Genomic DNA, 15,020 nt, shown 5'->3' with positions numbered 1-15,020 from the left:
ACAGGCAGAGGGAGAAGCAGCCTCCATGCAGGGAGCCTGACGTAGGACTCGATCCCGGGTCTCCAGGATCATGTCCTGGGCTGAAGGTGGCGCCAAACCGCTGAGCCGCCCGGGCTGCCCCATAATTATTTTTTTAAAAAGATTTTTATTTATTTATTCATGAGAGACACACACAGAGAGAGGCAGAGACACAGGCAGAGGGAGGAGCAGGCTCCCTGCAGGGAGCCCAATGTGGGACTCGATCCCAGGACCCCGGGGATCACGCCTAGAGCTGAAGGCAGATGTTCAACTGCTGAGCTACCCAGGAGTCCCTATTCTCCACCATTATTTATTTGGACTCATTATTTTAAAAATCAGAGTGGTCCAATCATTTGTTTCTCAAAGAAATAGGTATGTTCACGTTCTAAGTAAAGACTGAGCAGTTTTGAATTTGCTTTTAAAATTCATCACACGGGCAGCCCGGGTGGCTCAGCGGTTTAGCGCCGCCTTCAGCCCAGGGCCTGATCCTGGAGACCCGGGATCGAGTCCTACGTCAGGCTCCCTGCATGGAGGCTGCTTCTCCCTCTGCCTGTGTCTCTGCCTCTCCCTCTCTCTCTCTCTCTCTCTCTCTCTCTCTGTGTGTGTGTGTCTCATGAATAAATAAATAAAATCTTAAAAAAAAAATTCATCACAGGAGAGCAGCCCGAGTGGCTCAGCAGTTTAGTGCTGCCTTCGGCCCAGGGTGTGATCCTGGAGACCCAGGATCTAGTCCCATGTCGGGCTCCCTGCATGGAGCCTGCTTCTTCCTCTGCCTGTGTCTCTGCCTCTCCCTCCCTCTCTCTCTCTCTCTCTCTCTCTGTGTGTGTGTGTGTGTGTGTGTCTCTCATGAATAAATAAATAATCTTCAAAAAAATAAAAATAAAATTCATGACACAGCTGTGTTTAAGAATGAAGTAGAATTAAAAGTTTTTAAGGGTTTGGCACTTGCATTGGTTTGAGGTGTGTGTTTCTACATGTGGGCACGAACGCCAGCTGCCCATATGGGCAGGTGGAATGACACAAACATCAGAGGGGCTGGGATGCACGACTTGAGGTCCCTTCCAACTCCGAAACTCAGCACCAAGAACTGCTACCTACAAGTGCCTTTTTCTGGGAAGGCAGAGACAGTTTAAGAATGAAGAGACTGGACTCTTCATTCCAGTACATTCGTCATCTCATTTGACCCAGTCTGTGCTCATGTGCCAAAGGGACAAGAAATGCAACCGAGGGGAGGAGGCAGCAGTCTACTCACCTTATCCATGCTGGCCTGGTTCAGTCTCATAATGGAGGCATGAGCCAGGCGGTCATAGACCGTCCGCAGGGCCTTCTTGGAGTAGAGCTCTTGGGGTTTGAACAATTCCTCCATAAACTTTCGATTGAACATGGTGGAGATGATGTCATTCAGAACTGTAGGGACAAGAGAGAACAGAGCTGAGCAAGGGACCGAAGGAAGCTTGGATCAGGAGATGCGGGCTATGAATGGAATGGAGGAGCTGGGTCCACGTGCAGTGGGGATGCTGACGTGCCGGTGAGATCTGCTCCCTCGGGAGAACCCACACAGGTGTCCCCAGAGAAGGCAGGGTCCAGGGTGCTTTATGAGGCTGTCTCAGAGCAGACAAATTTGACAATGTATGAATGTGTTGTGCTCCAGAGGTTATTTATTTATTATTTATTTATTTATTTATTTATTTATTTATATTTTTTAATTTATTTTTGCTCCAGAGGTTATAAACCACTTTTATACATACGTTATCTCACTTGATGATAGGGGAAAGGTGTCTTTAAAAAATATTTCTATGAACATTCTAGATTAGATCTCCTCTTTAAAATGAGAAACAGCAAAATAATAATAATAATAATAATAAAAATAAAAAAAATGAGAAACAGCACTGCTCTTTTTGTGGTCTTTTTAGCTAATCTATAACGTTTTTACACACAATTTCATAAAAATGGGACCATTAATGGTAACTGATTCTTTTTAAAGAAAAAAAAATTTTTTTAAAGATTTTATTTGAGAGAGGGAGAGAGAAAGAGTGAGAGCATGAGCTGGGGGGAAGGACAGAGGGAGAAGCAGGCTCTTCACTGAACAGGGAGCCCAATCCCAGGACTCATGACCTGAGCCAAAGGCAGACGCTTAATTGACTGAGCCACCCAGGCGCCCCAAGAAAAAAACATTTTATGAAAATAGACAAGTTTACCCACTGATTAGAGATGAAAACATTTCTAATGTTTCTACAAGACATGTACTTCAGATTAGCACCATTTTAGAATGCCTTAATTTCTATACTTGATCTATAATATCGATGTTACTCTGTGGTGATATGTCTCATATTGTTGTTCGAATGGAAAATTTCCATCTGGTGAGAATAAAAATCCTAAGGCGTGTGCAAACCCAAGTGTCTGTAATTCTAGTTCTCCATTCACTCACTCATTCAGACATTTTGTGCTACTCAAATAACATTAGTTGAAGGCTAGGAAAGCTCTTTGGTACAAGAAATAGGAAGAGGTATGTATGAACACAGATTATGCTTTTAAAAAAAAATATTTTATTTATTCATTTGAGAGAGAGGGAGGGAGAGGATGAGTTGAGGGAGGGGCAGAGGGAGAGGGAGAAGCAGGCTCCCTGCTGAGCAGGACCCTGGGATCATGACCTGAGCCGAAAGGCAGATGCTTAACTGGCTGAGCCACCCAGGCGCCCCAAACACAGATTATTCTTAATTAAGCCAGATATATCCTGGCCTAAGGGTGACAGTATATGGACGCGGAGAATATACATTCATAGTTAATTAAAACTTGAAAGAAAACGGGTGACTTACAATAATTATACAAAATCAATCATGGTTTAATGAATGACTCATGTTTATGAGTGGCTATCACCAAAGGATTCAAATGCCCCTTTCTCTTGCCAGAGGTTGCTGGCACCAGGTGATTGGTTGTGACGGTGTATTTTAGAGATGGAAGACAAGGTAGCTCATTCAGGTCATGGTTTCAGGCACCCTCTCCAGCTTTAAATAATTGACAGAAGTAGAAGTACCCTGGGGTCAGGCCAGCATCAGGGTGCCTGGCTGGCTCAGTTTGTAGAGCATGTGGCTCTTGATATTGGGGTTGTAAGTTTGAGCCCTACTTTGGGTGTAGAGATTACTTAAAAAAATAAAATCTTGGGGTTCCTGGGTGGCTCAGTCAGTTAAGCATCTGACTCTTGATCTCAACTCAGGTCTCATGAGTTCAAGCCCCAAGTTGGGCTCCATGCTGGATGCAGAGCCTACTTAAAACAAACAAACAAATAAATAAAATCTTAAAAAAAAAAAAAAAGGCATCTCAAAGAGCATTTTGGTAGAGAAGGGCGAGCTGAGGGCTCGTTGTATTTAAATCTTACATGGGGGACACCTGGGTGGCTCGGCGGTTGAGCATCCGCCTTTGGGTCAGGGCAGGATCCTGGAGACCCGGGATCAAGTCCCACATTGGGCTACCTGCATGGAGCCTGCCTCCCCCTCTGCCTATGCCTCTGTGTCTCTCATGAATACATAAATAAATGAAATCTTAAAAAAAAAGTCTATCTTATAAACAAATAAAAAATAAATCTTAGGGATCCCTGGGTGGCTCAGCGGTTTAGCGTCTGCCTTTGGCCCAGGGCATGATCCTGGAGTCCCGGGATAGAGACCCACCTAGCGCTCCCTGCATGGAGCCTGCTTCTCCCTCTGCCTGTGTCTCTGCCTCTCTCTCTGTGTGTGTCTTTCATGAATAAATAAATAAAAATCTTAAAAAAATAAAAATAAAAATAAATCTTACATGGAAGGGCTATGGAGCGAGGGGAGGGGATCCCCCACATTTAGACACAAAAGAACTAAATGACTGACTCCTTATAGAAGTGTTGAACTCACACTTGCCCTTTTAACTTTACCTGAGGCTCCATCCTCTTTGTGAGCAAGAACCAAATCCATTACCAACCCAGGGTACCTCTCACATCTGACAATTTGAACCCATTGCAGCTTGCCATTAATGTTCACTAACATTTCCCCAGTGTGGACAGCTTGGAGACATATGAGCTTCTCTGGGTTTGTTTCATGAATAGTCTTTTGTCTCTGAACTAAGCAAGCAGGTGGGTTTTCTCCCTTTGTCTTAGGATAGCCTGTATCAAATGCAGAACTTGCAAGGAAGTAGGTACAAACGAAAAGCCACGCATAAGGCCTTGAGAAAAAGAATTTGAAGAATTTTCCATGGATTTATATAGGGCAAGGAGGAGTGCCAAAGAGGAAGGGCTCTAGTGGAAGGATCGCATCAGCTCCCATTATGTCAATGCTTAAGGAAGCATTTGCCTGGGTGCTGAGCCATTTCTCCAGGTCTTTGAGTCCCTAGCAGTATCAAGGAAAATAGCTTAGACCCAAATACATCAATTCTAAGAGAAAGAAAATTGCAGGGTGATTGTTAGTCACTCTGGCAAAGTTAAAAAGGAAAACAAAGCCTTTCCCCCTGGGAAGTGAACAGGCTATATCACCACGGCTCCTTGCCCCCTGACAACCAGGAAGCTTACCTGTTGTTAAGAGTACAGCACGCCCTGTCCCTGTGGGCAGAGCAGTGACACAAGTGACCCCAAAGAGAAAAGTGGTGGTTTTATGATTGGACCCTGGTACCCAGAGCTCCCATCTCTCGAATGTGAGTCTGTGGAAGGAACATGGGGGCAAATGCTGACAGGTGTACATCTCACATCGTGCTTTACTTAGCACTTGGTTGAGGTGGCCTAAGTCTCTACTAGACGGGAGATAGACACCAAGGCACAAAGAGGACGTGACGGCTGTCCCTGCCCTGCAGAAAGCATCCCACTTCGTATTTCAGTTCAACCCGAGAAATGATTTTAAGCAGACCTGCTGGTCAGCCTTGGGGTTAGTTTTTGGCACTCATGGGAGCTTTGCATGATTTCATGAGGCAGGGATGCACTGGGAGCCAGGTTTCTGCGGGCAGAGACTAAGGGCAGGGAAGGATGTAGTTTTTCAGGGGTGCATCAGAGGTGTTAGTAACTGAGTTCTTAACATACCACGTTGCTCGTCCTGGTCCTGACTACCAAGTCGGTTTCTGCTCATTATTTTGTAGTGTCTAAGTTCAAATAAATTCCAATGATTCAATTATGTCTGCGAACAGCCTTCATAATCCACACTTCTTGCCTGAAATTCTACCCTGCGTCAGGAGGTGGGCCAGACGTTGCTCACAAGAGGTGATAAAATATAGTTAAGGGTGTATCAGGCACTTCGGTTGGGTTTTCCTTTGAGCCTGGCCTGATGAAAGGATTCTCTTGATGCAGGCAACTGAGTTTTTACCAACTACCTCTGCTATACGTTTGTTTCTTGGGAACATACAACTTGGAACCAAGGGTAAAAGGGAGAAGCTACTACTTCTGGATGGTTACTACTTTTGAATCTTTACTATGTTCCAGGCACAAGGCTTAGAACTTTCCACGCATTCTCTCATTTAAATCCCTCGACAACTTTGATTTACTCTCCTTATCCTGGTCAAGGAGGAACACTGGGTTTTAGAGAGGTTAAAGTCCAGGGTCACACGGCAGGTGGTGGAACTGAAATTAGGATGGGGTATTGGATTTTAATGCCCATGCTCTTAAATATTACATACGTCATCTCCCCAGCATACTTGGTATACCGAGAGCATGGAAAATATTGAGGACGATGGCTGGTGACATGTGTAAACGGTACCCAAATGTCAAGTGATGGAAGGAACTTGTGGCATTGAAGGGTAAGAAAGGCTAAGGTTTTATTCTGAGGAACTGGCCAAATTTTCAGGTTTGCTGCTAGTTGTGGGTAAAGGGGAAACTGAAGATTTGGCACAATAAGGCCACAGTGCATGCATGCTTCGGCCCACAGGTCTGGCAGCCAGGCAGCCACAGGCTTCTAGTTTTCTCCACTGCTCAATAGAGATCTCTGTGTGCTAAGGAGAATGGCTCAGGGAGGAGCACTGGTGTTGGAGCACAATTCTTTGGCTGCATGGTACTGTCTCAGAATTGTTTGGACTACCAAAGAGGATGGCTGACCCAGAAGTGTAGCTGTTAACCCCGGCGGTCCCTGCAAAACTTGGAACTGATGAAGAGACAGATACCTTAGGTGCCATATGATCCTTTGGCCAAAGTTGGCTTGGTTTTCATCCTATATGCTGCATTTATTTAAGTAAGAGATTCCAATGTATAACCAGTCTCTAGGCTAAAGAGAAACTCAATGCCTAGGTTTTTCCTTGGAAATACTTAGAGAGGTCCCTCAGTAAGCCCAATGATGAAGGACCGAGTGAGCCTGTGGATGCAGACTGAACGCATGCAGCCCAAAGATAGCATACCTCGTTTTCTGTCCACCTCTGTCCATTCATCTACATGAAGCATATAAAAAGAAAACACCAGTTCATGAAGCAAGAACATTCTATTCAAGAAGGCTTTAAAAAACACCAAACCCAATGACCTGGGCTATGGTACTCCACTTTGCATGTTTGCATTAATGTCTAATGCAAATCCTCTGCCTTCCACGTGAAGCTTTGAAGAGGATGATGCGTAAATAACAATTTCCAAAAAAGCCCTGGAGAGGCTATACCTTCCAGAGAGGGGCCTTGTGGGAGGGAAATGCAGGACTAGCTCCCCTGCGGTTTATCCCGAAAGTCCCGAGAAGCTATGAGAACACACATCATTCAAAATAAGGCTTTACAAGGGGACCCCGGGGGGGGGGCAGGGTCAGTTGACCATCTGACTCTTGGTTTCAGCTCAGGTCATGATCTCAGAGTCTTGAGGTCGAGTCCTGCATCGGGCTCCACGCTCAGTGTAGAGTCTGCCTGAGTTTCTCCTGCCTTCTCTCTCTGCCCCTCCTGCTCCTGCTCTCTAAAATAAATGAATAAATCTTAAAAAAAAAAAAAAAGACTTTACAAACACTGACTTCCTTGAGGAAGACTCCCAAGAGCAGGGAGAGAGAGGATTTTCTTTTTGTACCACCTGGATTTTTATTAATGTTAGGATTTCCCTTTCTAGAGTACAGATTGAACTGCTCCAGTTAGAAAACCTGAATTTTTTTGAAAGATTTTATTTATTTACAGGAGAGAGAGAGTGAGAAAGCAGGTGAGAGAGAGCAGGAGCAGGGGGGAAGGGCAGAGGGATAAGCAGACTCCCAGCGGACAGGTACAAGGGAGCCTGATGCGGGGGCTTGATCCCCAGGACTCCAGGATGGAAACCCGAGTGGAAGGCAGGCGCTTAGCTGACTGAGCACCTATCGCCCAGAAAACTTGAAACTTGAAATAAAAGGAAAAAAAAAAGTTCATTTGTTTCTGACTTACTTTTCTGATATGCTGATCACTGTAAAGAAAGCCCGTGAGGACAGAGGCAGCGAAGAGGAGAGCAAATGAAGGAAAATGTGCTAGGCTGGAGGAATCTGTGAGAACCAAGACCCTTTGTGGTTTGGGACCTGGCTCTAACCTTTTCCTAGCTATGTAACTTCCAGCAACTTGTTGGACCTCAATTTCTTCATCCGTAAAATGGGGATCATCACTGCATCTCTCTCATGGGGTTGCTGTGGGGAGGAAATGGATGACACACACTGAGCACTTACTTAGCTGGCCTCACTTAGCTGGCTCCGCTTTCTCTACATCACAGCTTTGGACCCCATCCATAAAGGTTGAAATATGGCCTTTCTCTTTTCTTTTCTTTTCTTTTTTTTCTTTTCTTTTCTTTCTTCTTTCTTTCTTTCTTTCTTTCTTTCTTTCTTTCTTTCTTTCTTTCTTCTTTCCTTCTTTCTTTTTTCTTTTATTGGAGGCGGGGAGAGATTTCAACCTAGAACACCAACCCAACCCCATAAACAGGGTTCTAAACACAGCCACATTTTAAAAACATTTTGGGGCAGGGCAGCCCAGGTGGGTCAGTGGTTTAGCACCACTTTTGGCCCAGGTCAGGATCCTGGAGACCTGGGATCAAGTCCCACGTCGGGCTCCCTGTGTGGAACCTGCTTGTGTCTCTGCCTCTCTCTCTCTCTCTCTCTCTTTATGTGTGTGTGTGTCTCTGTCATGGATAAATAAATAAAAATCTTAAAAAAAAATAAAAACATTTTGTAGCTAACGGTCCCTGGAAGCAACTGCCCTGGATTGTTTCGGAGGGGGGTTTCTGAGGTTGTAACCAGGTCAGGCATTCGGGCGCCTTCAGTACACCTGAGACACCTGTCTGAAAGCCCTGCCCTGCCCTAGCTGGCGGCAAAGGCTTCCCGTTGCCAGGTCAGGGGCTTTTGGAGAGGGAGCCCTGGGGAAGCTGCAGCAAGGGCCAGGCCTTCTTAGAGCAGGTGCTGGCTTCTTTGGCATAAAGTCCACACTTCTGATTCGGGTGGCGTTTATTTTACAGGCGGGTCCGTGGGAATTCAGAGGGGTGCTGCCACAAGGGGCTCCCGGCGTGGGGTGGGGGGGCAGGAGCTCCCCGCCAACGACCGAGGTCCCCCAACGCGCTCCTGCGGGCAGTGACGCTCAGCTCCGGCAGAGGGCGCCGCAGCGCCGCGCGGTCCTCCCGGGGCTCCGGGGCTCCCGGGGCAGGGAACCAGGTCCCGCCCTTCTGTGCTGGTGTCCTGGGGGACTTGCCTAGGCCAGCGTCGCTTTAGTTATATTCCGAGTGGGAGGAAGGCCCAAGGCTGCCCAGAGCTGCCTGTGAAGCTGGAACTAGAAAAATAAAAACTGAACCTCACCACCGTGTTTGGGGGCGTTCAGGGCTTCACCGTGATGTGCTCGTCCTGGGGCGGGGGCGGGGCGGGGGGATATAAATCACTTACCGGCTGGGTGTCTCAGGTTCCCCTTCTGTAAAATGAGGAATGTAAATGGAATGTAATAGGGTCTTATTTAGGAGGATTTCTGAGAGGCCACAAGTGAGGCCTGAGTGAGGCAAAGGCCGCTCTTATTATTCTTGCTATTGCTTAAAAAAAGGTGGGGGGGGGGGGGGGGGAAGACATTTCTATGCAACACTCAAAAGTTGCCCCACGCGGAGAGCACTTCCTTTCTGTTGAATGCTAAACTAGAGGCTGCACTGTGGTGGAAACGGCAGGATCCTCATTGGCCTTGTGGGACAGGCCTGGCCTCCAGGAGACCAATTAGTCCTGTAAGATAATGAAAACACCTAGAAGAGATATGATTTCCATTCACAGCATCGACAAGGACTTGCTTACCCTGTTTGGTGTTTTATAGGCCTCTGGGCACACTAGCAATTGTCACAGTGACTCCTGCAGCTACGCCAGCTCTCAGGGGTGGGATAGACGGGGGTTTCTCAGCTTTCTGAAGCCTACACCCTCGACCCTGTTTTCTGTCTTCTGCAAGTCCCCATGAGCCGCTTACTTTCTGTCATTTCTTTCCTGAAATCAGTGGGTCCACTGGACGATGTTTTTTCAGAGCTCTCCCTCTCTTTCTGACCTCCCATCCCCCTCACCCTCAAAGATTCTGATACAGTCCCCCCAAATATGGAAGTAGGGTCCAGTGGTGAAGGACATATCTGCTAAGAGGATGAGTTCTGGAGCCTGATGACCTGGGTTCAAATCCTTTACTCTTCTTCTCTCTCTGGCTATGTAACCCCAGGCAAATTAACTTCAGTATCCCCATCTGTAAATTGGGGATAGTATGACCCACATGATAGTATGACCCACATGATAGTATAGTTGTGGGGATTAAGGTTGTCAGAGGAGTCCTTGGTACACATTAAGTGCTTAATAGGTTTGTTGTTGTTGTTGTTAGGAAGGTATGTCCCCCACCTTGAGAATCATTACTAGATGAGATGGATCCAGAGCCCTACTTCCAGTGAATGCACAGAAGGGCTGCAGCAGGCTCCACCCAGCATCTCACATCATGTCTCACACTCACCTACACTGAGGAAGGGAGGAATGAGTGTGTGAATGTGAATTTCTAAAAATGGTCGAAACTCCCTAAAGCGGCATTTAGCAAACCCAGAAGGACTATAGCTCCTGAAGACAAGGGAAGCCAGTCCTTTCGTATTCACAGGGTCTTGCTCAGATCCCCTCTTGAAAGCCAACACCTCCTCATCGTGTTAAACATGGTGAATACATTATCTCATTCAATTCTTACAACTTTGCTGTCTGTATGATGCCCATGTTATGAAAAAAGAAGCAGGCTTATAGAGGGTTTACACTCCAAGGTCCCACAACTAGTAAAATGGCAAAGCTGGAATTGGGACCCAATGATACGACTGCAGAGTATGCTCTTAATGGCTAACTTAACGCCGCTTTCCAAGATGCAGACCGCTGGTGCAAGGACTACCTGCTGGCTCACTGGTGCCGGCCGTTCGCCTGAATGAAATCACAGAACATATGTACCAAGGAAAACAGAACCCTCTTGAGGACGAAATGGCAACATCATAAAAGACAGCCAGTTTGGATCATCAGTTGAACAGACATTGACTGAACATCAATTTATTCTGGTCTAGGCACTGTGTTAGGTGCAGGAGGATGAAGCTGAGTAAGAGAATCATGAGTGGGGGAGACACCCACAGACCAGGGAAAGGTAGGGAGAGGCAAGCATGGGGTGCTATGGGAGTATTCTCAGACTCTTTCCTGGTGTGGGGAGGCTTTCTTGAAGGAGCTGATTCTCAAGCTGAATAATGCAGGATGGAACGGGAACTATTAGCACCGAAATGGGACATTTGGGGTAGAATGGGGATTATTAGCACGGAAACGTGAATGAACATGCTTTACATGTAGACCTACAAGCCGTTTGGTGTTATTATGATACAGAGCAGGAGGCAGGCAGTGGTGGGAGGTGGGACTGCAGAGGTGGGGAGAGATCAGGTCATCAGGGGCCCTTAAACGTCCTGCCAAAGACTTGGTCTACATCCAAACAGCAGTGAGAGCTGACAAAGGGTTTTGAGTAGTGGGGAGTATGGACAGATTTGCATTTTAGAAAGCTCGGGGGCAGCGCTGTGCAGAACGGGGATGGTGGGGGCATGCTACAGGGAGTTCTTTTCAACTCTGTGCGTGGACTTGGGCTCCACCGCACAGACACAGCAGTGATTATCTGAATATGTATGCTTAACATCTGAATGTGTTCGTTTAACATCAGCTGAGCGTGCGGACTGCTGGAGAGGATTAAAAGTTTAATGTGGGGTTGTATTAGTTTCCTTTATACCAAGTTCTCTTTCTCTACCTTGGAATACATAGTTCTGGGGCACCTGGGTGGGGGGGGGCTCAGCGGTTGGGCGTCCGCCTGCAGCTCAGGTCCTGATCTGGGGGTCCTGGGATTGAGTCTTGCATGGGGCTCTCTGCAGGGAACCCAGTTCTCCCTCTGCCTCTCTCTCTCTCTCTCTGTGTGTCTCTCATGAATAAATAAATAAAATCTTAGAAAGAAATAAAGAAAGAAGAAAGAAAGAAAGAAAGAAAGAAAGAAAGAAAGAAAGAAAGAAATGTAAGTAGTTCTTTCCTACTTCATTCATCCCAGGAGGCTTGGAGGAGGAAAAGGCGGCAGAGTTCTGGGTTGTCATTTGTTTTTGTTTTTTTTTTTAATTTTTTTTTTTTATTATTATCTATTTATGTAGTCATACAGAGAGAGAGAGAGAGAGAGAGAGAGAGAGAGAGAGAGAGAGGCAGAGACATAGGCAGAGGGAGAAGCAGGCTCCATGCACCGGGAGCCCGACGTGGGATTCGATCCCGGTCTCCAGGATCGTGCCCTGGGCCAAAGGCAGGCGCCAAACCGCTGCGCCACCCAGGGATCCCTGGGTTGTCATTTGAACCGAGGGTTAGGTGCGGGGTAGAGGGGGGGACATATCTTGCGTTTTGGAAACTCTCAGAGAATTATCTCTAGAACTGCCTTCTCTTCCAACCACTATGAAGGGAATAATGTGACTTTCGTATGTTTTCTTATTAATCTGTTATTTCAGAGCCCCATCTTTCTAGAAATAGCTTCTGAGATCAGCAAGCCTGGCCTCCAGCTCGGGAGGAGGGAGGAGAGGGGAGGAGGACGGGGGGGGGGGGGGGGGGGGGGGCTCGGCACCTGCTGGGGGGTGTGGGCGGCGGAGGCTGCTTGCACTAGCAGTGCGGGCCGCCCGGGGGTGGGTAGCTCGGTCTCCTACACCGGGGGGGGGGGGGGATCGGTGGTCGAGGTGGGGGGTCATCCCTCCAATGCGAGGCGATGGGGAAATAGACGGGGTGGTGGTCAGGTCCCCTAATGACACACCCCAGAGCGGGCATTAAATCCTTCTGCTGTGAAAAAACAATCTTTTGGGAGCATTTGAGCCCCGAGGGGCCCGCGGCTTTGTGAGAGGTCCCCGGCTGCGGGCGCGCGGGCGCAGGGGTGCCGGCCGGTCCGGGGGGCCGGGGGTGGGGGCGGGGGCCGGGCGCCTCTCACCTTTGTGGGCCTTGTCTCCCGGGATGTTCTGGGCCCGCAGCCGCTGGTCCAGGATGTAAAGCATCTCCCCGCCCAAGTTCAGGAAGAGCAGCGGTAGTGTCCGCACCGACATGGTGCCAGACGCCGGCGGAGCCCGGGACCGGGGGCGAGGCGGGGGAGCTGGGGGCCTGGATGCCCCGCCGCCCCGCCGTCGCGTCCGATTGTCTGGTTGCCGGGACGACGCGGCCGGCGCCAAAAACAGCCAATCAGCGGGCCGTTTGTTGGGAGGCGCTCGGGGGCGGACGCTGATTGGGCGGGCGGGAGGGGGCGTGGCCTCCGCCGGGGCTGGGGCCGCTGGTGGGAGCGCTGCTTGTGCCTCCTGCGCTGGCTGCAGGGCCAGGTCCGGGCCTCGGCTCCGGACCCCGGACCCCCGCCCCCCCAGGCCCCGGCCCTGGCCCCCCGCCCCACCAGTCCCCGATCCCCCGGCCCAGGCCCCCCAGTCCCCCGACCCCCATCCCCGGCCCCCCAGACCCCCCATCCCCAGCCCCCCAGACCCCCGAGTCCCCCGCCCCCCCATCCCCGGCCCCCCAGTCCCCCGGCCGAGAGCGGGGAAGCCGGAGCAGGACTCCGCCCGTCCCTAGCGGCGCGGCCCTGGGGCCCTGGGCAGGTGTTGGAGGCCGGTCCTCCCGCGCACGTAGGTGGAGAGTCCCCCGCCCCTCCCCCGGACTGCGCGAAATGCCCCGATATGCTCCATAAATTGGTAACGGACGTTTCTTTGGAACCGGGAAAGGGCCCGAAGCCCTTGACCTTGCGTTTCCGCCCCAAGAGCTGCTTGGGGTGAAGCAAAGCCGGCGGGGGGCTGCGGGCGCCCCTTACTGCTCGGTTACTGCCCTGCTCGAGGGCGGCGGCCCCTCCCTCGCCGCCCGAAGCCCCGCGTCCCGTCCCGGCTGTGCGGTTCTCCTTGGATGAGCAACCATTTCTGCGGATTTCAGTACTTCTGAAACCTGCGAATCCTCCCCTCCGGGCATCAGGCGACACCTGGGCCTTGGCTCCCCGGGCGCTGTTACCAGTCACCACTGCTCCTCCCCCAAATCGTTCTCACATCCATCTCTTCTTCTGCCTGCGTTAGGATGCTCCTCCCTGCTCCTGCCCTTTCCCTCCAGCACTGGCTGCTCGGATGAATTTTAGCAGTTGCCATGGTCGATGGGACGCATCCCTTGGGTGGCTCCCAGCTGTCTGCGGGGTCATAGTCTAAATGCCTCAGTGTGGCATTCGACGCACTCTACTCGGCCTCCAACTCCCCTTCTATTTACTTTTTCTTTCTTTTTTAAAATTTTTATTTATTTATGATAGTCACACACACACACACACACACACACACACACACACACACACACAGAGGCAGAGACATAGGTGGAGGGAGAAGCAGGCTCCATGCACCAGGAGCCCTACGTGGGATTCGATCCTGGGTCTCCAGGATCACGCCCTGGGCCAAAGGCAGGCGCTAAACCGCTGCGCCACCCAGGGATCCCTATTTATTTTTTCTTTAACGTTGCTTCCGCAGCTATTGTGGAGCCCAACGTGGGGCCTGAACTCACAACCCTGAGATCAAGACCTGAGCTGAAAGTTGGATCGCTTAATCAGCTGAGCCATGCAGGCGCCCCTCCAACTACCTTTCTGGAGATCATTGCCCCTAATCCAGCAAAACTCCTCTGCCTCGTGGGCTCTGCCTCCTCAGTGGCACATCACCTCTTCCTCCCCACCTTGCCTACCTCGGCAGTTTTGCCCTGACGTTGTCCAAGCTCAAGTCCTAGCACACCCTCTCTGGTCCCCTCTCCTTCCCAGCCAAGTTTTTAAGGGCAGTCTACTGTCACCACCTGCGTTTCCTTAACACCTTCACTTCCTACCTCACTGCAACTAGGAGTCAGCGCACTCCATCCCACCGAAACTGCTTTACCACAAAGACCATTTGGTCCTTAACCATCTCAGCGTTAGATGCTATACAGTAGTTGAAGGCCGGCAGTCCAGGGCTTTAACTTGATTTTGCCTGGTCCATGTGGTTTCGAAAGGGGCAATAATGGGGATCCCTGCGTGGCTCAGCGGTTTGGCACGTGCCATCGGCCCAGGGCGTGATTCTGGAGTCCCGGGATCGAGTCCCACATTGGACTCCTGCATGGAGCCTGCTTCTCCCTCTGCCTCTGTCTCTCATGAATGAATAAAATCTTAAAAAAAGAAAAGAAAGGGACAATAACTAGGATAGGAATGTATCGAGCAGCCCGGGTTCACACGTTAGGTTAAGCTGCCTAAGCTGCCGATAGCTCGTTGCTATGCTATAGCAGGACTCCTCCCATAGCCGCTCAGGCCGCTTGTTGCCCCCAGGCAGTGTGGTAGGATGAGCAGAATGCAGGCTTGGAGTAAAGACAAGTGCGGCCCGGATTCCTAGGTCTGTCTCTAACCAGCTGTGTGAACTTGGACAAGTTACCTAACCTGTGAGCCTCAGTTCTCACACGGTAAACTGAGGATAACCATGCCAAGAGGTGGTGGATGGGGGAGGAAGGTGGCTGTAAGGATTAGAGATGTGCCTAAGGCAGCCCTTACGATGCCTTTCCTTTAGGGCCTGCTCCATGGGATCCCTTTTCTCACCTTCCCTAGCACCCACCCCCCCACCCCATGAT

General features: G+C 49.8%; 1 protein-coding gene across 4 annotated transcripts in view; it reads right to left on the bottom strand.

Moving 5' to 3' along the window:
• Positions 1–12,772, bottom strand: part of OSCP1 (organic solute carrier partner 1) — a 33,938-nt gene extending 21,166 nt beyond the window's left edge. The window contains exons 1-4 of one of the 4 annotated variants that reach the window (XM_072723810.1): positions 12,367–12,507; positions 7,602–7,822; positions 6,352–6,381; positions 1,271–1,425 (exon numbers count right to left, since the gene is read on the bottom strand). In XM_072723810.1, the coding sequence (XP_072579911.1) occupies positions 1,271–1,402 (132 nt within the window). In that variant the 5' untranslated portion in view covers positions 1,403–1,425; positions 6,352–6,381; positions 7,602–7,822; positions 12,367–12,507. Of the gene's footprint in view, positions 1–1,270; positions 1,426–6,351; positions 6,382–7,601; positions 7,823–12,366 lie in introns of those variants that run through there. The other 3 variants (XM_025991735.2, XM_025991736.2, XM_025991738.2) reach the window with 3 other exon arrangements.
• Between the last annotated feature and the right edge of the window lie 2,248 nt (positions 12,773–15,020).

The sequence above is a fragment of the Vulpes vulpes genome, chromosome 10, assembly GCF_048418805.1.
Source record: "Vulpes vulpes isolate BD-2025 chromosome 10, VulVul3, whole genome shotgun sequence".
In the NCBI taxonomy this organism is placed as follows: Eukaryota; Metazoa; Chordata; class Mammalia; order Carnivora; family Canidae; genus Vulpes; species Vulpes vulpes.
This window is presented reverse-complemented; position numbering and strand designations above follow the sequence as displayed.